General features: G+C 34.6%; 1 protein-coding gene across 4 annotated transcripts in view; it reads right to left on the bottom strand.

The window, feature by feature from the left end:
• Nucleotides 1-1,420: 1,420 nt before the first annotated feature.
• Nucleotides 1,421-27,948, bottom strand: part of DYNC1I2 (dynein cytoplasmic 1 intermediate chain 2) — a 50,720-nt gene continuing 24,192 nt past the window's right edge. For 3 of the 4 annotated variants that reach the window (XM_059928090.1, XM_059928091.1, XM_059928089.1), the window contains 11 exons: nt 19,641-19,736; nt 19,250-19,412; nt 19,031-19,130; nt 18,415-18,540; nt 17,377-17,523; nt 16,892-17,005; nt 16,441-16,574; nt 15,408-15,552; nt 5,632-5,772; nt 3,649-3,774; nt 1,421-2,095 (listed from right to left, as the gene is read on the bottom strand). In XM_059928090.1, coding sequence (XP_059784073.1) covers nt 1,982-2,095; nt 3,649-3,774; nt 5,632-5,772; nt 15,408-15,552; nt 16,441-16,574; nt 16,892-17,005; nt 17,377-17,523; nt 18,415-18,540; nt 19,031-19,130; nt 19,250-19,412; nt 19,641-19,736 — 1,406 coding nt within the window. In that variant the 3' untranslated portion in view covers nt 1,421-1,981. Of the gene's footprint in view, nt 2,096-3,648; nt 3,775-5,631; nt 5,773-14,712; nt 14,771-15,407; nt 15,553-16,440; nt 16,575-16,891; nt 17,006-17,376; nt 17,524-18,414; nt 18,541-19,030; nt 19,131-19,249; nt 19,413-19,640; nt 19,737-27,948 lie in introns of those variants that run through there. The other variant, XM_059928092.1, reaches the window with a different exon arrangement.

The following is a 27,948-nucleotide window of genomic DNA, read 5'->3' as shown; positions in this document are numbered from 1 at the left end:
AAGGCAATTCCTCACATTAAATTCATGTGTTCTTAAAAATGTAGACTAATGTTAAATGGGCAAAGATAAAGGTCCACACTGCATTTTTGGGGAGGGGAGGGAATGTTGTTTCCAAAAAGCAAAAACTCTTTGGTGAGAAGTATTTTACAAACACTTACCAATTTTATTCTTTCACAATTGGATGCATCAACTTGAATCCAATGAGCAGCTGGATTTGCCACATCTCATGATTTCCAACCTTAATCATAATTATGTTTTCTCTTTTTCTAGTCATTTATATAAATGGTGGGCAAGAATGCAATAACTATTTCAGTGATTACATGAATTCTATACTAAGACAGTGTGACCCTGCTAAAATTGAATTTTTGACTCACAGACATTACTGCCATGAGATAACTTATTTATTTGCCTGCTGATATTAAAAAAAAATCTTTGGTATATAGTAGGCAATTATGGGGTGTCAACTTATGAAAACTGAATACATAAAAATAGAGAACTGCCTGAAGTAATTACAATCAATAATTTTAGAGCTGGAAGGAAATTTAGAAATCATCTCATCCTAACTTAATTCCTAGATAATAAAAAAGTCAGATGGAAAGACTTGGTTGGCTAAAATCACACTTCCCATGAGTGCCAGAGCTAGAATTAGAGTTTGGGTCTAATATTGCAGGTCAATTATTCCTCACACTATACAATACTCATAGTTAAGAATAAATTACTTAAAAATTCATTTCCCAACAGATCTTTGTTAAATTAAGAAAATCAAACCAAACAAAAATGTTCAAAATCTGGCATCTACTACTCTTCCTTCCTAGTTCATGTTGTTGAATAAATGACAGTTAAACTTTGGAAAGACAAAAGGTCAGGATCAAGGAAATGGACAATTTAAAGTGGATAAATTCAGTATCTGAGCATAATCCTTTTCTCTAGTCCTGAAACAGGTTGACTGCAACACAAATCCTTAGATATCTGCCACTTACCTTTCAGGCTTATAGATAAGGTTGTAGTAACAGATCTCAAGATGTGGAGTTGATTCAATGACAAAATTCATTTGAGCACTTTCCTTCATGGCTACTGCAACCACAAAATCAACTTCTCTCAAAGGTTTCAGTCTCAGAGGGCTCACATATAATCTCAATCAGTGAAAATAATAGGCAGCTTTCTGTTTATTCTTTAAATTAAATAGATCTTAGATGGAAAGAAAAAAGGGATTAAAACAAAAATTAACCTAGGAAAAATTCTGTCACTGACATAGATTATCTAGACATCAGCTCATAATGCACTGGGAGATCTACAGTATACTATATGGTATATTTAAGGCACAAAGCTTTATGAGGTTTGAGGTGGCTGCTTACAACAGGAGCTTAAAGAAAGAGATGAAAAAAAGATACTTTACAAAAGCGGCAGAATTTAATAAAATTTTAATTGCAAGTAGTAAATCAAAATGAAAATTTGAAAAGTTAAAGCATATTTGTGTTTATTTATAGATTGTTATCACATGAATTATAAAGGAAAAAAAGAATATCAGAATGGAACTGGATAGATGTATTCATGCTATGGCTAAGAATAAACAATGTTCCTACATATTATGGTTAGTGAGAACATTATCAGTATAACAGGGAATTGTGATTATTTAAAAATATGTAGAACTTACTTAATCTGTGCTTTAGAAATAACTGTGTATAGTGTTATAAGCTGAAAAGACTTCAAAAGAATACCAAATATACACCTGTGTATAAGAATTCAGAAAAGGCTGCATTCTGTAAAGTCAATCAGCTGCATTAAAAATGACACAAATCCAAAACAAGATGCATGTTATATAAAAAAGGACTTTGTAAGATTTGCTTGCTGCATTAAATCCACAGTTTAATCCACGAAATTTCCTTTTAATTATCATTTAGATAGAAGCATGCAAATAGTTCTAGGATCTACTTAGAGTCTTCCCCAAATCCACTACGGCTACATATTCCCTTTTCAGGAGCTAAGCAGGTATTCGGGCAGCTGCTTCCTCCTCTGCATCCGCTCGGTTTGCATTAATTTCTGCAAGTGTTCGGCCGAACCGTGTCCATTCATCATTTCGGGGGACAGCAATCTGCTGTTAAAAAGAAATACAATGTTTTATGTACACTGAAATAAAAGATCATCTTACCTACTATTATTCAGTGTTTTCAAATACTTTTTCCATTAAAAAGTAATAATTGACGCGAATGGCCTTTCCATAATTACAGAGACTATACCAATGATCTATAACATTTCAAAACAAAAGATAGTGTTTGGGAAGTGTGTTGTGACAGCCTCAGAAATGATTTTGCTATTATCATCATCCGTGGAAGAGAGAATGACAACGATGCTCTGTAAATATAACTCCTAGGCACTATCTCATGGATTTTGCTGGTGGGCAGGAATTCCTGAAAAATTTTTACTTCTTGCACCATTCCTAGTATGAAATAATTTGTGAAGCATGGTTCATAAGATCTGGTTTCTTGTAAGTGTTTATTTTTGTTTGGAACCTAAGATAACCTTTCCTGATATCTTAATCCATCTTCATCAAAAGGTATGCTACTTCTTACCACTTTAGTGATGTACCAATAGCAAAAGGGGAAAGGAGGCGTGTGATGCTTTTGCCTAACTAAAGCAGTCCAATAACCAAAAATTTTTGACAGCTGCCATTATAATATTTGAGGAATCTGGCATGCCATATTAGGGCACAAAACATTCAGTGTGGCAAATGGATGTGCCTGCTTCTAAACCTACCATATGACTTTAGACTAGATTGGACAGTGATGCCCAATATGGTAGCTACCAGACAATTGTGACTATTTACAATTAAATTACTTAAAATTAAATAAAATAAAAAATTCAGTTCTTCAGTTGTTCTAGCCACATTTTAAGTGTTCAATAGCCAAATGTGGCCAGTGGCTACCACGTTGGATAGTGCAGACACAGAGTAGTTCCATCTGTGCAGACAGTTCAACTGGCTGTTCTAAATGATTCACTCTACCTCCCTCCACATCTAATTGCTAGAGGCTGTGGGGTTTCCAGAGAGAATGGGGAATCATAAGGCAGAGCAAAAGAAAGAGTGACTAAGGCGCTAGCCAGGGCTAAAACATGAGGAAATCACTCCTGAGCATCGTGTACAGTCAACCCAAACAGTACAGATAAGAGAGCTGCAAGTCATCCTGTTGGGTTCAATAATAATGGCTTTGCAACAAGGCTCAAGGAGTCAAGACTGACATTTCACACAGTCATCAGATAACTCTTAAAAGATATTACTTTTGATTTCCACTACCTGGCCCAAAGAAATCTATGAATACAGAAAAATAAAATCTTATCTCAATAACAATTCTGTAAAGCACCAAAGTCCAACTATAACTCTGAATTTCTTCTGCCTGAAGAATTTCTAATTTCCAGCAATGCATGCTTGAAGGTACTTCCAACATATGGATACTACCCTCAAAATCTGCTGCATGGGGACACAGGACATTCAGTTTAGAAAGAAAATTAATCTCAAGAGTTGCTTCTATAGTGAAAAGTAAGTTTTATCAATTCATGAACTTCAAAGACTAGTTTTAGCCACAAAGATACTGCCACTGCAATGCTGTGAAAGCTAAATAGATGTGTCAAAATTATAGGCAGTGAGCCTCATACCTCTCCCACATCATATATAACAATCTGTCCTTCAGAATCACCCACGGCAATCTCTCTTCCAGAATGGGTCCATCTTACGCGATTAAGAGCAGGATTACCCTCCACAGAAATGCTGGCAGTTGGCACCTAAAGTCATTTAAAATATAGTGCAGTGTTAAAAGTTTCATCAGGATTTCTATAAACATGTAAAACTAATTCTTCTTTCCTCCAATCTGGCTACATTTTTAAAAACAAAGATGAAAATAGATAAAGAATTTTCCCAACTTTCTTCCTGTTCAGTGATACATTCTGAATGACATTATAGTCAATGCTTGAAAATGGTTTGGGAAAATAACTTAAGTCCTTATATAAGAAATTTTCACATGACTGGATACATCATTTTGAAAGATCTTCTCTTTAATAAAGGATTCTTTGTTGTTTTAACTTCTTTAAGAAGTCAAGCCATTTGAAAACAGATGGTCAAAACCTCACTTAAAGAAACATCTCAAAAGCCCTCATAAACAGATTATGGTTCAATTTTAGAGGACAGGAATTACTTTTGTAGCTTGCATCTCTGTTAGCTAAAACCTGTGATTTGATCCACAGTTGCTAGAAACAGTTCATACTAAAGCTGCAGTATGGGTCTTTCCAAAGCCCCTGTTCCCATGGACTGCCTGGAGCAGGGCAGGATGATGTCACCAACACAATGGCACCATCCCCTGGAATCTGACTGTACCCTCTGCTGTGCTAAGGAAAAAAGAAATTATTTGCCACGCATGGAGCAAACCTTCAATGTCTGACTCGGAACAGTATCACAATAACTTTTAAATTTTTGAAATCTGATTAAAAATAATCCTACTATTTGACACGAGTCATCCTCAAATGATTAATTTAACCTTCCAGAGTGCCAAAATTGTTCTAAGAGAAAAATTATAACTTAGATATTTTCTCTGAGTTAGCAAATTATAGAAAAGATCCAAATTTTACTGTAACCACGAATGTCTAACACCAAAATCCAAATTAAGAAAAAAAATTGGTCTCATTCTAGGTAACTAGAAATGTATCATCAAGTCCAGTCATCTAACCAGTCAATACCTTTCCCTAGCAGTATCTGAATGTTCCTCTTCAAACTACTAAAGCACGAGTTAGCACAGTGTTAAAATTCTTACATTTCCAGTATATAATTTCCTTGTCCTGTATAACCAACTAATTTACTTCAAGGGATTTTGGACACTTGCCACTAGAAATATGAAGAGATGTGGGAAAGAGTGGGCTGTGGGGGAAGGCACCAAGAGATTTTCTCCTCAAAAACTTTTATTGGCAGAACTGCTAACATTACTTCTTACCACCACACAGCAATACAGAACTCTAAGAACACTTTAAGCCTCTCCACATTGGTAAAAATAAACCTGGTTAAACATAAATAATAGCTGCAGTTAAATTTCATTCCTAATAACTCATTTTAGTATAGCAGTTAGGAAATTTGATGATTTCTATATTAATTTTATAGAAACAGTAACACTCTGTTTTCAGTGTTTCATGGAACAAGTCATCAAAATACGTTTTGCTTCATTCAAATAAGTCAGCCTAAGACTAATATTTATGGATAATATACAATTCTATCAAGGCTAAGAGATAATTCAGAAATTCAGAATTAAGGTTAACATATGTCAACGATCTGAAACTATCTGCTTTCTAGCCTATGAATCAAAAATATCCCAGCTGCCTTATGAATGAGACTTTGCCAGGACATTAGAGACAGGATAGTGCTTTTTAGAAGTAAAAGGAAATGCCCCAGTCCTCTTGGCAACAATATTTCTCCCTTCAGTTCTGCACAGCATGCTGTTTATTATTTAGGGTACAAAGCTTATTTGGTTTCTTTGTGATGAAGCTACAATCACAGAGTCCTTTTACATTTCTTGGGATAAAAGGAATTTCACAAATTATTCAATAAATCTCCAATTTTCTATTTTTCAGTGCAATTTTTGTTATTTTCCTGCTCACCTCTGTGTCATTATTGAGATTCCACAAATCCAGCCTACCCATGCCATCCACACAGGCAAACAGGGCTGGGTGGGTGGGTGACCACATAACATCATAAACATAGTCCGAATTATCTTCAAATGAGTACAAAGGCTTGTTATTCTGAAAGGGAAAAGTTGATTTTTAGCACAGTCAAAATATGACATACATTCAACAGGTATGATAACATTTTATGATACTTAACTCAGCCTAGAAAAAGTTCCTATAATTCCTAAAGAATTACCTGGAGTTATGGAACTAAGAATCAATGACTGGGGCTTCCCTGGTGGCGCAGTGGTTAAAAATCTGCCTGCCAATGCAGGGGACATGGGTTCGATCACTGGTCCGGGAAGATCCCACATGCCGTGGAGCAGCTAAGCCCGTGTGCCACAACTACTAAGCCTGCGCTCTAGAGCCTGCGAGCCACAACTACTGAAGCCCATGCGCCTAGAGCCCATGCTCCGCAGCAAGAGAAGCCACCGCAATGAGAAGCCCGCACACCGCAACGAAGAGGAGCCCCCACTCGCTGCAACTAGAGAAAGCCCCGCGCACAGCAACAAAGACCCAACACAGCCAAAAATAAATAAAATTAATTAATTAATTAAAAAAAAAAAGAATCAATGACTGGACTGCATTTTCTGTTTAACTTGTAGACACAATACTGTTTAAAAAAAGGAATAGAATGTGCTTTAAAAACATTTCAATGAGAGGATTCAGGAAAGATGGGAGCAATGGCAGTGTACTTTTTGAATCTCCTCTAAATCTCCCCATAAACCCAGACAAAGCAATGAGGATAGCAAAACCAAAGATTCACAGACAACATATACAACAAAATCAGGAGACAAAGCTCCAAATGTAAGCAGGTGGAAACAAACCCTGGACTACTATGAGATCTGCACAGTACATCTGTGCGGGAAGAAGCATGGGAAGGCACGAGGGCTTCTGACAGCTGGAGAACAGAACAGAAGAGCCTCACAGTCCACAGCGGGTGCTCACTGGACAGTGTGGGGGTCAGTCTGAGAGCAGCAGCAGAGACTGGGAGGGAGTTCAACAGAATTCGATTTATAAATAATTGCAGGCAGACTCCAGTGTGATATAAGTAAGGTCTAATGATGCAGTCTGAGCCCGATAAACTTGCAAAATTAACAAATCAAAGCTCCCTTTTCAAGACAGTCTCACCAAAAAGAAACTGCCAGGAATGGAATCCAAGTTGTGGAATACAGCACAATAGGGACAAAGGAAAGAGAAGGTTCAGATAAAGGTGGTGGAGAGAAACGGAAAAAGGTACATTTCAGAAAGTACAAGATAGAGGGATATATACCCATTTTGCAAAAATCCCAGAAGAGCTTTAACCTAGACTATGAAACCAGAAAAGCTAACCTTGCCCATTCCCTTCCTCTTAAATGTAGAGAAAAACTCATTTCACTACTAGACAATAACCAACAAAAAAAGGATCTCACTCAAATCTTACACAAAGTTATTGTGGCAGATCTTTAATAAGTGTGTTATGACAACTAATAGGAAAAGAATAGCCTTTCAACAAATGATGCTGGGACAACTGGATATGCACATGCAAAGGAACGAAGTTGGACCCCTCCTTCCTCACATTATATACAGAAATTAACTCAAATATATCTTAGATCTAATATAAGAGCTAAAACTATAAAACTTAGGAGAAAGCATAGGAGTAAATCATTGTGACTTTGGACTTGACAATGATTTCTTAGATGAGATAAGAAAAGCACAAATGACAAAAAAAAAAAGATAAATTGGGCTAAATCAAAATTAAATACCATTATGCTTCAAATAACACCCTCAAGAAAGTGAAAAGACAACCTATACAATAAGCAAAAATATTTGGAAATAATATACCTGATAAGTGGGACTTGTATCTAGAACTCTTACAACATTTTAATAAAAAGGCAAATAACCCAATTAAAACTTGGGCAAAGTTTTAACAGACATTCCTCCAAAGAAGATCTACAAATACAAATAAGCACTTGAAAAGATACCCAACATCATTCTCCATCAGGGGAATGCAGATCAAAACCACAATGGGCTATCATTTCATACCACCAGGTTGGCTCTAATAAAACCCAAAAACCACTGAATTGTACACACTATAAAATGGTGAATCTTATGGTATATGAACTATATCTCAATAACACTTATTTTAAAAAAGAAAGAAGAGATAAAGCGAATTTTTAAAAAAATTGATAGACAAAGAAGATTAACAAAGATATATGTATAATGGCAGGCCCTAAAAAAACCCAAAGCAATACTATAGAATACCAAAATCTTAATTTAAGCGAACTCTCCTAAAAGAAAAGACAGCTTGAAACTTCATATTAAAGAAAATCCTGTGTATCTAGGACATTCAACCCTTAAAAAAAAAAAAAAAGATTTGATCATCCAGATTTTTAAAGACCAAGTCTTGAGTAAAGAAAAAAAAAAAAATCAGATTGTCATCATACTTTTTGACAATGCTTTTTACCAGAAAACAATAGAGTAACATATTTAAGGTAATCAAAAAAAAAATGTAAACTGTGGATTTTACATACAGCCAAACTGACCTTCATAAATAGACAGACTCTTCAGAATATGGGAATAATGCACCCATGAGCACCTCCTGAGGAATCTACTGCAGAGTAAGCTTCAAATGACCAAAAAGAATGAAGAGATGTCAACATAAGGACTGGGGGACACCAAGTGATTCACAAGGGTAAGCTTCTCTTTACAGAATTATAAACATCTACAACTATATACGACAATATGAACAGTACCATAAGAATGCAAAACCCAGGCGTGAGAAACTAATAGGACAACCAACGTGGTTTCTTCAACAACAGCAGCAGCAAGAAAAAAAGACAGGGAAGGAAACCCTATTTTAAGAGAGCGGCTCAAAAGATATGTCAATCGCCAATAAATGAACCTCATTTGGATCCTGCTTCAAACAAGTAAATAGTAAAAAAAATTTTTTAATGGAACGCTGGCTATTTGATGAAATTAAGGAATCACTATTTATTTTTGGGGGATGTGACAATGATATGGTAGTATTACAGTTTTTTTTTTTTTTAATGACTACTTTTTAGAGATACATACTGCATATTTATAGATTAAATGATATGTCTGCATTTAAAATAATCCAGGACTGCGGAGGGAATGTAAGCGGGAACAGATCAAACAAGATTGGTCACATGTTGATAATTTTAGAAGCTAGGTAATGAGTACAATGGTTTCGTTATACTCCTCTTTCTGCTTTTGAATCTACTGGGAATTTTCCATAATAAAATGTTTAAAATTATAAATTTAAAATTCTCAGATATCAATGTCAACTGCATGATTATCTTAATAGCCAAAAATGTCTGTTTGTAATTAAGAAAACAAAAATTTTAACAAAACTTATAAGTAAGCTAAAAACAGAAACTAAGAGGTTTTTTTTCCTTCTTAAGATCATTATTTTCCTATAACTCTCCTTGGCAACAATGCCAAGTGAAGTCTCCCTCTGAGGTAGTTTTCAACTTGGGATGAGTATCACAATCATCTGCAGAGTTTTTAAAAAGTCCAGATGCAGGGCCCCACCCTCAATGTACTTCATCAGTCTTTTTGGTGTTGCTCCACTAGAGATTCTGATGCACAACAACGATGAAGAAACACTGTGCTAAGACCTGTAAATCCTGAGGCGATTGTATACTTCTTCAAGAAAATCCCAATTTTAGGCAATTTTATGGTCTCTCATCAAAGACTTAAAAGAGAAGTTGTTCACAGTCATGTGCACATGCTCGACTCTATAAGAATCTGTATTGGTCTACAAGATTTTTTAAATTAATGTTTAATTTTTATTTTTAAAGAAGGGGTTAGCAGAAAAATGGGCAGACTTAAACAGGCACTTCACGAAATGGCCAATAAACACATGGAAAGGAGCTTAAGATAACCTCTTTAGTCTCAAGGTAATACAAATGAAAACCAAACTGCAATGCAAATATACCCATCAGAGTAATTAAAATGAAAAAAAAGGCAGAAAATACCAAGTGTCAGCAAGGTTGTAGAGCAAGGAAAACTTTCATATGCCACTGGTGAATTATAAACTGGTAAAACTATTTTAGAAATTTGCTTGGCAGTATCAACTAAAGCAGAATGCATGCGTACCTTATGGCCAAGTATTTCCCTCCTAAGTATATGCCCAACAGAAATGAGTGCTTGTGTCCATCAAAAGACACCTACAACTATGCTCATAGCAGCATTATCCATAACAACCCCAAACTACAATCAACCCAAATACCATCAGCAGCAGAATGGATAAATTATGGTATATTTACATAAGGGAATAGTATATATCTGAGAGAATAAACAATCTACAACTACCTTCAACAATATGGAATGACTCTCACAAACATAATGTTGAACAAAAGAAGCCAGATACAAATAAGTACATACCATATGATTCCATTTTTATAAAATATGAAAAATGTTATATACAAATTAGATTAAAACTTACATAAAAATTATCTCTCAAGTGAAAAAGAAGATTGCTGAATATCTCAGGAAATTATTAAATAAAATGTTTCATCTATTCAGGGGACTATGATGCAGCCAGAGGCAAAAAGCAGGATGCATTATAACTGGGTAAAAGATTATATTAAAAATAAAAATACAATAAATGGCAACATGTTCCCAAATTTTAAATGTAATTACAAACCTTTGTAATTTTTTTTCAAGTTTAATTTAAAAAACACAGTCATCCAAGGATTAACAATTTTTCCCCCTCAAAGAGAAAGAAAGCACACATACAACACCAAAATTGTTTCATAATATATTAATTTCATATATGATACTGCAAATTAAAATCCCAAATGGATCATTTCAAGTACTTTTTAATAGTAATACTTTTTCTTAACTTGAAGAGAACTTCTGCCTAAATGGAAGAGAGGCAGCAGGAAAGAGCTGAAGAGGGGCGTAGGATATAAACTCTTATCTCAGGGCTACCAATAACTAGCTTTAAGGCTTTGGAGAAGTCACTTCATCATTCCAGGCCCCTATTTCCTTATTTACAAAACCAAGGTTCTGTATCAGTGGTTCTGAAACTTGACTATACATTGTAATCCCGCTAACCCTGGAGGGATTTTCAAAATTATGCTGTTGCCTGAGTCTCTTTAGATATTATGATTTAATCAGTCTGGGGTGCCAGGTGAGCACTGGAATTTTTAAAAATTGCCAAGGTGATTCTAATGTGACCAAAACTGAGAATTACTGAACTACATGATGTCTAAAGGTCACTGCAGCTCTAAAATTCTTATAAACAAAAGGTTTGCAAACATATTTTTCAAAAGAATGAATCAAAAGAATGTATCATTCTTTGAACAGTAGATAGCATTTGAATAATCACAGGTAACTCATTCTAGTACAGTGGTGAATAAATAAATAAATAAATAAATAAATAAATAAACAAACACTGTATGGTCAAGGGACAAACCATATTTTTTTCTGAGCTCTTTACAGTAATGGGTTAAATAGTGTCCCCCCCACCTCCCAGCCCCCTGCCAAATTCCAGTCCATTTGGAACCTGTAAATGTGTCGATATTGGAAAAAGGGTCTTTGCAGATGTAACTAAGCTGAGGTTATACTGCTTAGAGTAGGCCTTAAATCTAGCACAACTGTTGTCTTAAAAGAAAAGAAAAATTTGGACAGAGACAAGTAGGAAAAGCTCCATGCGATGACAGAGGCAGAAACTGGAGTGATGCAGCTGGAAGCCAAAAAGCACAAGATTGCTGGCAACCACCACAAACTAGAAAAGAGGCATGGAAAGAGGAACAGATTCTTCCTTAGAGCCTCCAAAAGTAACCAACCTTGCTAACACCTTGATTTCAGACTTCTAGCCTCCTGTGAGAGAATAAATTTCTGTTATTTTAGTTACCCAGTTTGTGGCAATTTGTTACGGCAGCCCCAGGAAACTAATACAGTAATTCTGTATTTTTCTGGGGGTAACTGGGGAGTTCTAGACTAATAACCAAAAGAGTCCCTATAGTAAATCCATGAACATAACAGTGAAGTGAGTGTGTCCTCACTTGGATCGGGACAGCAATAAACAGATTCTCATTAAAAAGAAACAATTCCAAGGGCAGAAATACCTTCCTATATAACCTGATGGAAGATACTAACTTTTTCAGAAGCAATGTGTCTATTAAAAGCAATGGAAATATACAGAAGCAGTCTTACAAGAAAAATGAAGACAGTGCCCAATTCAAGCACTGCTCAGGAGACAGCATCTCAGTCAATGGATCCTGAGGATTACCACCCATGGCAAGGTTATCTCTATGTGAAGATGAATGAATCACGCTGTCTTTGCTTGATGCCACTAAACATTCAAATCAGAAACCTTCTTTTGTTCCAATTCCTTGCTCACCAAGCAACCTTCTGATTATAATTTGGCTTCCCATGTGGGTTGTCTACAGGGAAACAATGAGCTGGTCAGGTGAGCATGAGTATTTAGGCCTTCTGGCAGTTGTTTCTCACTGTAAATTAATAAATTGATCTTCTCCAATGCATCAGTGTCTTAGAAGCCTGTGAGTTCTAGTCAGCACTCCGTAGCTAATCAAATCTAGTAGATTGACAAAATTGAGTTTCTGACTATGCAAAGGACAGGCTGGACACTGGCCAAAAACACGTTACTATGGTATTTTCTAAGAGTTAAAAAGGTTAAAGCTTTTCAAATAAGTGTTGAGCCTGGAATATACTGTGCATACATTAAAACATTTTGTCCTCCAAATAAATAATTCCTATATTTTGAAAGTAATCTGTAACAAGTATGGTTAAATGTGGTTGGAATATTAAGCTCACTTATCAGGTCTACCCCTAATCAAGTGCTTATGGAATCCTCAGGTTACCTTCAAGAAGCTTCTACTCCTCACATATTCCTGCTACCATTTTTCAGGACTGCCAAAGTGTTTCTGTTGTGAATTTTCAAATTTGGTATTTTAGAAAGTTAACAGTGTCCTTCAAATATATTAGAAGCAATGTCCTGGTTGGTTTAAATTAACCTTCACCAAAATGTGGAAAACGATCTATCTTCATCTTCTTTACTAAAAATAACTGAGTTCAAAAAAGTAAACAATTTGATGATCCAGAACTCTGTCACTACATTAAAATTCCTGACTCTGCAAAAATTAGAAGCAGATGACAGAAGTAGATTACTTGAAACTAAATTTGAGGCAGTAACAAATTGAGATTTCTAGGGATTTTTTAGAGGACTTATAGAAAGGGAGAAAAAGAAAGAATCTCGTTTCGCTATTGGGGCAGAGACAGATCTTAAAGGATACAAAGACACAGCAATATCTAGCGATTTGTTCTCCCAGTTTATGGGGGCTCAATTCCTAGAGTCAGAAAACACTTAAAAAGTAAAGGCAAAGAAAAACATTTAAAATCTGTTAAATTCATGAATGTGAAGATACTGGTGTAAAAAGCTTAAAATGGAACTGGAACAATGTCTTTAAGAAGAGATTATTTTAAAACCTTGCCCATTATTCATTATCATTGTGTTGGAGAGCACAGAGGCTCTACCAAGTTTTCAGGGAAAAAAATGAATACCAGCAACACAATTAACTATGAAGTATAAATCCAAGATCAAAACAATGACCTTGGGAGCCATAATATGGCCAAATAAAAAAAATACTCAGCAGACTGTTGCTGCTCCACCCTTCATAGAGTAGAACTATTTGTGTGAAGATAAGTCAGAATAAAAGGTAATTCTTCTGATAAAGTTCTAGAGGGTACTTGCTATTCTATAAAAACACCCTGTTCTGTGTTGTCCTATCCTTTGGCCACTAACATTGGAGAGGTATGTATGCATGGGGGGGGGGGGGGGGCGGGGAGTGGAGAGCCATGTATCACAGATGAATGAATAAATGAGTTTTCTATATGAAGCTCACAGAAGGAAGCAATGCCTAGCCCAATTAGCAAAGAAAGAGATATGCCTGGCTGTCATTCTTATTCAGTAGGCAGTTCTATGTTGAAATACAGCAAAATACAGGAACAAAAAATATCAACCACCAATCAACCAGCTGTGTAGTACCACAAAAGCAAGCATCAATCAGTCTGCTATCATAAATATAAGTTCTGTTCTTGCTTAGGCAAGATGAAGTCTTCATTTTCCAGTCCTATTTGGTAATATATGTAAGAATGGAAGCCTCAAATTTAAAGGTAAAAGAAGGATGGCAAACTGAAGCCCTGAGATATTAAAAATAATAAATCTACAAATAGATAAAAGATCCCACCAGAAATCTAGCCACTTACGTGGCTGCCTACAGCCTAGAGAGAGAGAGTTGGCTTCATCTTTCCAATTCTGCATCTTGCTTTGGTTTTACTAGCTGGATTATGCGTTTCTTTGCTGGTGGTTGTTAGAATCTTCTACCTCTACCTTTTTCCACTGTATAAATCTCATTCAAAAAAAAAAAAAATCCAAGAACAATCTAGGAAAGAAAACAGATGATTGACACTATATGCATTCAGACAGAGCGTCTGATCTCCATGAAGAGGAAAAGGAGGAACTGAATGAATATTGTTAAGTGCCTATCATGCTAGACACTGTGTTAAGCCCTAAGCACTATTTAATATGTTTTCCTTCATTAGACTTAAATGCTATTTTTATGCCTGCTAATTAATCCCAAACCTGAAAACGTTCAATTTTAAGAGACAAAGTTTCTAACTCACTAAGAAAGCATCAAGAAAGGACAAGAGTGAATAGTGAGTTCATCCCTGATTTCTGAGGCTAGCATTTGATAAATAAATGAGTTCCACTGTAATAGTGAAGAATATCTCTTAAGACCACTAGGTTTTCTCAAAGAAATTGAAGAATCAAATAAAGTTAGAATAAGGCAGACGGAAACATGAAAAAACACAGCTTAAAATTTAACTTAATTTAAATAGAATCTGATATTCCAAGTATGCAGCTTTGCCAGCAGCAATGTAATACTGCAGAAAAGCCAGACAGAAAAGTCAAGGCACTTTAATTTTTAAATGCGGCCAAATGAAACTACAAGGCCTATCACAGGAAGAAATGTTCCCTACCTGGATTTGCCTTGAGACTTTCAATGAGGCAGGGCAATGTCACATCTATCTGGAATTGCTGTAGGATCAGGAAGCACTTTATAACATAAATGGTTTTTCAAAGCTTATTAAAACCCAAACAAACTATTTAAATTATGCATTGCAGAAAACAAAAATATATATGCATCCACATATATTTACACAGAAGTATTTACACAATACTTTCTTAATGATTCCAGTTTATGATGTATAGTCTCACTGTGTAAGACTTACTGTACATCAGGTTTTATCTATCTTTTCTCCGGTTTCCATCAGCTCTGTGAGCCAATGCAGTTCTGAACAGCCTCTAAAAGCTCTTCAAAGAGCAAATGCACAGCTTTTGTGTTGGGCTATAGGGCAGCTACGTGAGTGCCATGTGAGATCCTCAGGGGCTTTTCCTCCAACTCAGTTCAGGGTAAGCAGTTCTGTGCTTGAAAAGCCTGAAGTGGTGGGAAGATTGGTGTTGGTCATGTGTGGGATTACCACACTTGTCAGCATACTTTTAAGAAAACTTCAACATCTAGTTGTTCACTCATGTTGTGTGTAACTTATTAGGTTTGATCTATCAGTAAATCATTCTAAGCTATTAGGAGGCTTTTTGTCTTTCCCATGTAGTAATAGAGCACCACCTTGTGTCAGAAACCTGAGCACTTGACTAGACATCTGTTTTTAGATACCTTAGTTGTCCAAAGTTTTACTGTCCAGTCAAATGATGAAGTGACAAAAAGATGTGAGAAGTCCACTGCTCCAACAGCTGCATGACAATGAATGCCAGTAATTGGTCCTTGATGTCCCTCGAACATCTCACTGATTCCAGCTTTGCTGTTTCATAAGAGTGAAAATAGGGAAATCTCTTGTAAGTAGACCACTTATAAATATATGTTATCATGGGTTTATTTATTACACTTTGACATAATTTCAACAAACTTAACTCTGTGCTCGTAACACATCAGAATAATTATGTTGAGTGTTACCTATCCAGATTTGATAAGGCTACTAAAGTGGTTAAGTACATTTTGGAACCATAAACATCATGCTATTGATGACAGAAATCAAAAGTCCAATATCTGAGGTTCTGAGGTGGTGGAATAGAGACAAATGAATGCTACATGTAAGAGAGAGAATTTGGGCTACTTTTAAATCAAAAGCTTTGAAGTGAAGGTGATCTGTACTTGAGATGAAATCTGGACACTAAGTTTTTTTTTAAAGGAAGCAATTGATAAGGTACAGCTAGACAATTTCAAAACAGGTTGAACAGCAGGAGAAATACTAGTCAATTTAAAACGTGTATGTGACATCACTGTACAATTATCAGGAGGAATGAACTAAGGCTCAAAGTCCAAATAAATCAAGATGGAAAAACAGCTGAAAATCTTATTTACAACTTTAAAGGTCAGTATGTGGCATGTGCATTTTGTATTTGTAATTGCTGAATGCTACTTTCTACCACTAACTTTTGTGAGCATGTCCACACGTACAAAAATCACAACACACCACAACCCTCAAAATCCAGAACACATCATGATCCAAAATAACCTTTTATTTTAAAAAAGTATTTAAGTTTTAATTTTATATACCTGAATTTAAATAATTTGTCACAAATAACAAGTGGCTCTAGGACAGATTTCTACTTGAATAAGAGGCAATTTGTTTTAATACGATTATTCAAGGGAGAATTTTAAATAATTGTAAATTCCTGTTTAGATTTACCTGCCATGGCGGCATGCTGTGTACACAGAACCTTCTTCACTCCCAACAACGAAGTTGTTGACATCTCCAACAGGGAAGGACATAGATGTCACAGCGACTGCCTTTGACTGTTTATGAACCAATTCCATGCTATCCTACAGAGAAAAAATTGAGTAAATTATTTTGTAAACTTATAATTTTTAATTTTTTAAAGAAAATTTTCTAGTCTTAATTAGTTTGTAAACAATTATTTTACTATACTACTTACATAAATTTAGTTTGATTAAATGAAGCAGGTTTGAAAATGAAGTATATATACCACAAATTACATTTATACATGCTTAGATTTATAAACTATTACTATAATACTATTATAAAACACTTATGAAAAACATAAGCTAGGGTTTATACAGACTTAAAAAAAATACCAATATTTCCCTCAAAATTTCAGAGCTTTCCAAGTTTAACCTACCTGTGGATGGGAAAGCATGTCCAGACTCCATGAACAAATTTTTCCATCAGTAGAGATACTAATCAGATTGTGAGCATTCTGTGTTCCAACAACATTTACACAATATACAGGATGCTAAAGAAAGAGATATTAAAGAAAGTTTTCTGGGATTATTTTACCAAAAAAAAAAAAAAGAAATAATTTTTACTGTATAATCACAGGTATTCTGTTTCATATCCAGTCTCATATCTTGACGGCATTTTTAATATGAAGTTCAATGCTATTCCGTAGATTAGCAAAACATTATCTCAGAAGAGAGATGAGTTTCTAATAAAATAGATTTCCAAAAATACAAAGAAAAAAAAAAAGCCTTCAGTTTTGGTTGCTAAATGATGAGAAATTCACACATCAAAGGAAACACATTTTGAGACTACTCTGATGGACACTGCTAAGTATTTAATGGTGAAAGAAAACAGAAATCTAATGGAAATAACCCCTTTACTTACTGTGTGTGCTGCAGCTGACAGTGGAGTTCTTTGCACTGGAGTTCTTTTATTGCTACGGTTATCCCACAGCACAATCTGGCCTGAATATGTACCACCAACAACCAGATTTGGATGAAATTTTGCAAATGTAGCAGACATAACGGCTGACTGCAAATAAGCAAGATTTTTATATTTAAGGTTCAAATGGAAGAAGCGTGACAAGTTATAAAAATAAATCTATATCCAAAACATTTTCCCCTTTATTGTAAAGTATCAGAGATTATAAAAACCAGTAAATATACTTATAAATTTCATTTTGCTTTAGAACATAAGATACAGCTTTAGAATAGTTTTGCTTAAAAGTCAAATGTAATGATTGTTTACAGAAATGTTTAAGCAATTTATCGAAGAAAGCAAAAATTATTTAATTTGATTACATCATTAAACCAGAAGATAACTGGCTCTATTTTAGCTTCTGACAGTAATCTGACAACAGAGTATATGCTAGTTTTGATTCAGTTAAGTGTTTTTACAGAATTATGATATTATTAAAAGATTATAACTTATGCAACCAGAAAGGCTTGCAAATTCTAACCTCCCACTAAATCCACTTTAAAAATCTGCATCTGTTTCCTACTTCAAACATATGTTTCTACTTAAAACTATCTAGTTCCAACTCCTCAGGCCATGTATAAGTAATTCAGTGGGCCAACCATCTAATTGTATATTCAGCAAATAAGTTCCTGAGAAACTCCCTGTAGAAAAGACATTTTATAAAAGATTCCTTTTATACAATCAATCACAATAACAGAAAATCACAACTGCAAAGAACTTTAGGTGTGATTAAACATAAGAGATGTCAGAAAAGCTAGAAAACGCAGATCATGTTGAACTGAGAAGTCTTCAGTTTTTCGTTAACATCTGTTTGCAAATATGGGGTGGTTTAGTAAATGCCAATCCAATGAAATCATTATGTTGACAAGAAAAGAAGAAAGGCACTTGTCTAAATTCATTAGTGAATTCTTAAACTTGGGAAAGACTGCTAAAAGACCATCTTACCTGGCAGTGAAACACATACTCTGGAGTAGTTTTTTTGTATTTCATATTCCATACAAGGGCCACCCCATCAGGCTCATGAGGAGCATCTTCGTTGTTATTATAGGAAGCCACAAGTAACTCTGGATACTGCTCGCAAGAATCAAGTGGGAAAAAAATGCTATGCATAATGAGAACTGTTTTACATTCCTAGTTACTCAACTGTCTTTATCAAATTATTCTGAAAATACGAATTCCTAACACTTCACCAAGAAATATATCTCTTAGAGTTATGCTTGCTGGAACATTAGTAAAACTTTAAATTAGTTTAGTTATTTTAAATGTTTTAATGTTAAAATATTTTATTAAAATATGTGTTGCAATTCTATCCAAAGGATTTGGTGAGCAATTAAAATTAGTAAAACTAGGCTGTGGCATACATAAACTCTTGATTTTTAAATATAGTGTTTCCAATCCTTTCTTCCTAAGTACATAAGACAACCATAACCTTAGAACCATCATCCATTGTAATTTTCAATAATATACATTTATTTAATTACACAAAGTTTCCACAATTAAAACTACCTGCTTACTGGAATTCAAAAATGAGTTAATAGCAACCAATTATGTTATAATTTACCTGAGATGACCAATCCAAACAACTAACAACCCGATGCTTTGACCAACGTTCGTCAAAAAATTGTCGATTTAATGACAGTTTAGCACCTGCTTGAATCTCTCTACAGAAAAAGACAAAAAAAAAAAAAAAAAACAACAACAACTGTGTTATAACGTCCCACTCTTAATCTTAAAGTAATTTAACACTGCTGAACCCATAATTTTAGCAATTAAACATTACCCTTCTTTGTCTTCCAAATCTCTTCCACTGTAGTCAAAGAAGATGTTAATCTGCTCAGAAAGAGCTCTTTCTACAATTCTTGTAGAATGGTCGAAGAAACTTAAAAATTCCTCAGAGTGCAAGATTTGCTGCTTTTCTTCTTCAGTCAGCTCGTGCGGGGGTGCTGTGAGGCAAACGTTTTTCTGAAGTCGGATTTATGCCACTCAAATCATGTCACCTTACTATCACAATTTGCGTCAATGAACGCCACTCATTTTTTTCCAAGCAGATTCACCTCTTTGATTTAGAGCATTTTAATCTACTTTAATATATACATAATAAAAGCAGTCTTAACAGGAATCAACAAAATTTTTTAAATTCTTTTTTTTTAAAGTTGAATTCTTTAAGATACCTTTACTATCACTTTCTTCATCTTTCTTTAAAGTTTTCTCTTCCTCAGGTTCAATAGGTGGTTTAGGAGTCACTACGTCATCTTCTTCCTCTTCATCTGAAAAAACAGAACAATAACACAAAAATTATTTTTATGAAAATAACTGATAACTCTTGAGGTAATTATTTCAGAAAGTATCACAACTCTTTAGATAAAAGCAAAAGTGAACTACTGATAAGACAGAACAAGTACAAATAATATAAATTTTATCAATACAATTTTAAAAAAAGAATTAAGTGGAACTTCTTGGTTTTTATACATACCTATGTGGTAACTCAGCAATAGTCATATCAAATTCTGTAGCAACATAAACTGAAATAAGATATATAAGCAACTAGGATGAGTCCCTCATGGAAATCTCTAAAAGCTTGCAAGCATTTATCATTCCAGACAGAACAACATGCAACTCCTACATAGTTTTATGTAGCATGCTGACACATTAATGCTATAAAATGAAGAAAATCAAATGTCTAAAATAGCCTACAGAGCTGGCTGCTTACTTGTGATCTGAAACCATCAGTGTCTAATGGGTCTTCATATGGCATAAAGACGGCTTACATTAACTCTCAGGTTGTTATTTGAGAGACAGATTTTAAAGATAATAGCTATGAGACCACATTTTCTATTCTGTCATTTTAAATGCAAGTCTCATTATCTACCGTTACATGATGTGGCAATAAGCACTTAACATAATGATTTCTTAACTTGAATAAAAATACATATTGAGATAATATACAATGTTTATAAGACTTTTAAAAATTATTAAATCTCCCCTTATACTCCCAAACCAGGAAATAACTTTAAATTACTTATTTTAAAATGTTCTAGAACATACAACTCTGCCTACCTTCTCTTTCACTACATACTGAGATGGATTTTTATTAAGCAAATGCTTATTTTTATTGCCTAAACAGATGTGTCATTTGTCTATGAGGGAATGGCAGCAGGCGTCTGCAGCAGAGTGCATCTCAAGTAATAACAGCCCATTCAGTAAGGGGACTTTACTTGTTAGTTATAGTCATTTCCCCGACCTATGTTCAAAATTATCTAAAACACGCATACATACGACATACACAAAAGAATGGTCAAGGATGGGAACCAGCTGCCAAGTCATGGTCCCAGCAGCCAGGCCAGCTGACTAGATAGCAACAACCAGATGGCACTGCTGGGATTGTGTCTTTCTGCTACAAGGTGGCAATGGGATGGCATAACATTCTTCCGCTTGACTGCTTCCAATCCTGTCTCTCCCCAATGGCGAGCCTGTGCAATTACCCGCACTCCAGGAGGCCTACAGATAAGCCCTTACCCTGCAAACAAAATGCAGCTTGTAGGCCACACCAGCTGCCAAACCACACACATAGTGTTAGGTTTGGAGAGCTATGAAAATCTTTCTAACTCTATAGTATAAGCAATAAAAATGTAACTGTACCTGTAGGAAAGAAAGCTTTAAATGACACTGTATACTGCACACAATGATACAACCTCCAACTTAATCAAAATGATAATGACGTATGCCAATCCTACATTACTTGAAATTGAGCGATTTTTACGTTCTGACAAGTTTACAGAACTAGGATAAATGGCACGAATGATTTCAATATATGCTCATACTTTTGAACCAAATGGTGAAGGTTAAAATTTTTCCTTTCAAGGGCCTCAATCAGCCACAAAGGAAAACAGTAATCACTGTCTTTTCAGCCAGCCCAACCGCATTTGTCAGCCCTTTCTCCGTCAATGCAGCCAGAGCAATCAACCTGCCAAACATTCAGAATGGAAAAACAATCTGAAAATACAGGGTATAATGCACCTGCCAGTGAAAATGGCCATTTCAAGAAAAGCTAGTGATCTCAGTGACCCCGCTGAGGAGGCGGTGGTGCAAAGGGGAAAGAACACGTAAAAGAATTCTTAGTGATCGCCACTCTCTTGCACACTGACACTTCCTTACAAAGCATGCCAATTACAGCTTTTGTGCTACTTAAAAAAATGAAAGCTTTTTTTTGGGCAAAATAATCACACAGAAAAACAGAAAGACAGTACTCCTTTTTAGATGAATTCTCATATACAACGGATTATTAATCTGAAAACAGTGTAACTGGTAACAATTCTATACTGTACTGCTTCAACATTACAATGAAATTCTACCATAAAGTCACCTGCCAGTGTAATGTAATAAAATAATTTAACTGTACTTAAGTTGACTTTTAGAATAACAGGATATTTACTTCAATTAAAAATTAAGTCTGGGGACTTCCCTGATGGTGCAGTGGTTAAGAATCCGCCTGCCAAGGCAGGGGACACGGGTTCGAGCCCTGGTTCAGGAAGATCCCACATGCCGTGGAGCAACTAAGCCCGTGCACCACAACTACTGAGCCCATGCGCCTAGAGCCCATACTCCGCAGCAAGAGAAGCCACTGCAATGAGAAGCCCATGCAACGCAACGAAGAGTAGTCCCTGCTCACCGCAACTAGAGCAAGCCCGTGCGCAGCAACGAAGACCCAACGCAGCCAAAAATAAGTAAATAAATAAATTTATAAATTATCTATAAAAAAATTAAGTCTGAAAATATGTATTTTTCAATTTTCTGCTAATACTGTCAGTTATCTTAATCAATTTTGTCAACTAGTAGGGTTCACTGTATGTAAATCCTAAAATCAAAGATAGGGAATCTGAGTCACCCTGGACAAGTCATTCTTAAACACTGTGAATTATAAATTAGAGCCTCCTATCCACATCATATTTCCCTCCCTCAACTTTGTTGCATTATACGGTTTCTAAGTACCATTTCCAATGACAGGTGTCAAATTCCTGTCATAATGCATACGGTCAGTACTTCAGTGCTAAGTGACCTCATAATCTATATATTTAACAGAAAAGATCGTGCTTATAGACACTCTTTTCCTTTTAAAATTTAAAATGTAGATGAAGTATGGTAAACAGTGATCTGTATCTGCCTACTTTATGGCATTTGCCATGCTAACTTGCCCATATAGATTACTTTAGTTGTATTTGAATGATGAGTATAATCTATTTAAATACTTGTTTTCAGGATTTTATTTTAGAATGAATGTACATAGCTCTCTTTCTAGATGAATTAAAAACTGATTTAAAAACTATGATAGACACTTAAACCCAAGCTTCATAAAAATGACTAAGCTAAATAAAAATTCCAGGAACATTACAAAAATGATCTGTTCTTTAAAAGTACAAAACAGTATTTTTATTATAAAGCTGATTATCTATATATACCAAATATTTGGCAAAAAATGCCTAACATCACTAACATCAGATTAGAGACTGCTCCTCTGAAACAAATACACTTCTCTTATTAAAAACTAATACAATTAGCTACTAAAAAACTATTAACATGACCAAAAATATAGTATTACAATTCTAAAGATTTTCTAGGCTAGTCCCTATTACATGATTATCTATAATATATTTAAAACTAAAAAAGACTGCAACAGAGCAGGAAGACTGAAAAATGGGACTGCCATGTCACATCAATTTATTGATGAATATTCATCGCAATATGCTAAGTGGTTAACTCCATGCTTTCTCTGACAGGGAATCTAAGGTTATAAACTGAGCAGTAAAGAATGCATAAAAGTAGCAGTTACTTTTAAAATGACAAATCTCTTGTCAATGAATGCTAAGACTAGGTTTAACGAACCACTGAATTTTTACTGAGTTAACATCAAAATTGTGATGTATTTTGGTGAGATGGAAAGAAAAGCAGGTTTGTAAATTAAGCTGCACCTAGAAATAACACCAAAGAATGAAATTCCAGTTGTTGGAATAATCTGTTACAGTGGAGTAGGTTAATCAAAGTTAAATCATCTGTGAAATGGGTGGCTTTTGTTAAGCTGAAGGAAGGAGTCTTCAGAGCAAGTTTTCTCATCTGTATGTCACGCTACGTTTAAGAGACATCTAAGAATAAGCCACAAAGCACGCTACGAATTATTTTAAAATATTACAACACATTTAACAGGTAATATGAAAGATCCTAGAAAATCCTCACTAAACAATGATACTCTTTATTCTATCACTTATCACAATGCTCAGTATGAGGTCAAAAATAAATCTCATCATCAGGGCATTAATGTTGTTTAGGAAATACATTTGTTGTCTATAAATTTATTAACTAGTTTCATCATACTGGTGTACTGTATTTTAATATAGTTTAATATCTTATGAAGAATTTCTAATTTACAAAGTAGTCTGATTACTCATGATACAAAGGAAGTTGCCACTGAGTTCCAAAAATCAGGAAATGTGTTGCATATAAAAACATAATTTACAAAAATTCAACTTATAAATAACTTCACAAACAAAATGAGAATATTAGAGGGAAATGCTTCAATCATAAGTTGAAAAATACATGTTAGATATGAATGATTTTCCTTTAATATTTTCAAAATAAGCCTCTCTTTTCTGGATCAACATTCTTTTGAATCACTTCATTTTGATCCATTTGTCCATAATTTCATCTTCTTATACCTTACTCTTTAAAATCAATACTAAGAAAATCTTATATTAGGACAAAACTTCATGAATGTATCAATGGAATTCATTCCTTTTATTTTTTTAAACACCCAGAATCAGATGCAAGGTCACTTGGATTTCCTTAATAATTTAGATCTTCAACAAGGGAAAATTTTAATTGGGAAATATTTTGAATATAGATCTAATGCTAATTTGGAAGATAAATAAAAAGGGAGTAATACTTTAATTATACCATTTACTTTAACACAGAATTTGCCTCTCTACATTGTCTCTTTTTATGTAAAATTCAGATTTTATTTAGGCAGTATTGGCATCATTAACACAGATCCTGTTATCTGCGATCTCATAAATATTACATTTTTCTGAGGCCACAATTTCAGATATGCTGATTAAAGTCTTTCAATCAAGGTTATGAATAAATGCTTCAATTTTCAATTATTTTTATATTCTCACAGATTCTCTGAGGGTTAAAACTAATTTATTACATGTGTTATTTATCCCAGGATATTTTTAAAAAATCCATTTTAGACAAGGGCACTACTAAACCAGAAGGCCCACAGATTTAGTCTACTTGGGAAGTGTGGATTCCAGATGTTAAGATCATGCAATAAAAAATTAAGAGCTATTTTACATATAACATTTTTCTACACATTATAAATGCTGATCAACACATACCTGAGGAAAAATATCTGACTACTAAATCAATACCAAAAATAATTACAAAACTCCACAAAGATAAGAAAGTGGAATGATATGAGAAACACAGCACTTCACTGGAAATCAAAAATCAGGTTCTGGCTGTAGTCTGATATTCTCTTATATTGTGACCATAGGGTCATCAATGAACTTCCTGGGGTCTCAGTTTCCTCAGGTGTAAACAAGCTGATTAAACTTTGGAATTTCTTCCTCTTTAAAAATCTGTGTCTAAAAATTACAACAACAAAAAAATCCATACTGACGAGGTGAATAAGAAAAAAATAACGCCATTTTCAAAAGAGTTAAAAACTTTTAAAAGAGAAGAAAGTAACTTTTCCAGGTGTGTATCTGTGGGCACCACACTCCTGCCATGAGAAGTTTTTTTACCTGCCGAGAACAAAATTGACTGAGGTCACATGTTCCTAGTCAATTTCATTCACAGTAGGTGCTTTAAGACAGCAAAGCACCTCAGTTCAGAAATGGTACTACCAACTTACAGAGTAAACTTGAAAGCAAGAAGATGGCTAGAATGGGGAAAAAGGAAAAAAAGCAGAATAAAAATTGCTTTTTAACAGAATAGATTCAGCCATTTTTAAAAAATGAAAAAAAAGAGTTAAGCCTAAAACCAATTTTTTTCTTCAATTTGGTAACTCGCGTTACTTCTGCACTAATTACACTGCCTACCCAAGTTCAATTTACTGTCTGTTACACTCAAACTGTGATTTCAGCAATTTTGTCTCATGGTGAGTTTTGGAATTTGTTACATAATTCTTAAATGCGAGCCAACCAGGCTAAGTTTGAGAGGCACTGTATTAAACCAATGGATAAGCAGACGTACAGTTATGCACAAAGTGTTTTCATTATAAAACCTTAAGGTCAGGTTTTTTTTCTTTCCCTCTTTCTAGAACCTCTACAAATTAGGAAAAGAAACAATGTAAGAGCCCTGGACATGAAAATAATTGTAATGATATAGAGAGGAAATGATTTCACTTTTATCCAAAGGCTAAGGATGGCTCCACGGTACTGGGGTACATTTCGCATTCTCCCTCACTTATACACCTCAGGTTATATACCTCAACCTGAAACTAAAAAAAACACAGAAATAATCGAGTATATAGCATATACACAATAAACTTGCAGAATGCGTGAATTCTTGTTAGGTTGCAAATGAATAAATGAATAAACGTGGACGTTTATAAAACTAACATCTAAGTCTAGTCCACACAGGAAAATTTTAAAGATAGTGGTGCTAATACAGACATACCCATTAGAAACTGGGCTCAGTTCACCCATCTTGCCACTTTCACCTTCTATCAGTGAAGATAAGAAAAATTCTATTTAACACCATAAAAGATCAAAGCTGTTTATTCATTACTCTTAGCCAATCACTATAAAATATTATCCTGATGCAAATTTATCAATAAATAAGTTAATTAAACCATGCTATCTTTTAATGAAGTAATTTTCAAACTACAGGTCTGAGCCAATAAATTTAGTGTATTATGGTCAACACTGAAAAAAATGAAATATAGCAAAAGCAGAGAAGGTGTTATTTCATAAAACTTTTGTATCAGTTACAAGTTTCCCCCACTATTCGAAAGTACAGCAATCCTATGAAACCTTTCTTTCTTAAGCTAAAGTGGTGTAAAGTGAAGAAGTAATTACTTTAGGCACATCTTGTTAACAGATGCACAAAATAAATACAGCACAGATCTCAGAGACACAGTTCAAAACTATGGCAGCTTTCTGCCGAGATGCTGAGTGTAGTTCCCAGGGAAGGAGCTCTCTGCTCTGGTGGACACCACCTCCCAATGTGGTGTAAAGTGAACTTTTGAAATTCAAGGGACAGCTGTACACATCTGTATCTATGTTTGTACTGGATTGTAATATAAATTGAATTTCTTACCATAGGTGACTATCATAAAAGCATGAAAGTGCTGCTTCAGTGACAGCATGAGAGAGAAAGCACACCTTGGAATCAGTCAGACTTGGTTTAGAATCTTAGCTACTAGCCATGTGACCCTTGATAAGCTATCTCTTTCAGCTTCAGCTTCTTCATATGTAAACAGAACCGATATTTAACTCTCAAGGTTTTGGTAAGAGGATCAGAGATAACGTAAAGTGCCTTACACTATACCTGATATGTAGTAGGCACTCTTTGCTGTTAAAATTTTCAGTCATCAACTTGAACGTGAGGTTTGAAGAACCGTTACAACAAGTAGCTAAGATAATATATTTGAAACACGCTAAAAGGTCCAATTTTGTTCATAGCATTCAGAGGGATACATAAAACATAAAATAACAGCACATGTTTGTATCTACATACTATGTCATCATGGAATTCAAGAAGGCTATAAAGGAGAATGTATGTTTCATATATGGATCTAAGAGCAAATAATGATTAGAACATGATATGTTCATATTAAAGCCAAGAACTGAGACTAAGTGCCTTTTCACCCAATTTCATCAATAATTATGTTGTAGCATTAACACTTGAAAATAACCTATTTTCCCAGCAGTTACTTCCAGAGTAAAGGCATGGAAAAAAAAAAAAAAATCCCAAGTAAGTAAATCATTCTCCTGAGCAGGTAAAAGCAATTAATTCCTTCACCAAATATTTACTGAGTTTGTACTCACTACATGCCATACACTATTCAGACCAGGCATTACAGCAATGAAGAAGAAACAATCCCTATACTCATGCAAAATTTGGCAAAGAAGCTGAAGTATGATAATGCTAAAAGCCTTGCCCTAAATAATTTCAAAGTGAAAAAAATACAGTTTATCTTGAACTTCCGGGTCATCAGCTTACTTTACAAATCACAATCTTTTAAATTTTCCAATTACTTGCAAAATAAAAATGGGAAAAAAAATTTTTTGAAAACTGCCAGGCATATACTATGTAGCTATACATTCAAATTAGTTCAAAGACATTGTTACACATTCACTCTTGAAAATTTATATGCATGAAAAATAAAAAAACTAAAAAAAGAAAAAAAAAAAGAACAATAAAATTTATATGCATGACAAAAATAAGCAATTAAAAATGCAAATTTCAAGTAGGATATAA

Source organism: Balaenoptera ricei, chromosome 7, assembly GCF_028023285.1.
Source record: "Balaenoptera ricei isolate mBalRic1 chromosome 7, mBalRic1.hap2, whole genome shotgun sequence".
In the NCBI taxonomy this organism is placed as follows: Eukaryota; Metazoa; Chordata; class Mammalia; order Artiodactyla; family Balaenopteridae; genus Balaenoptera; species Balaenoptera ricei.
The sequence above is the reverse complement of the archived record's forward strand: the minus strand, read 5'-3'. Positions and strand labels throughout refer to the sequence as shown.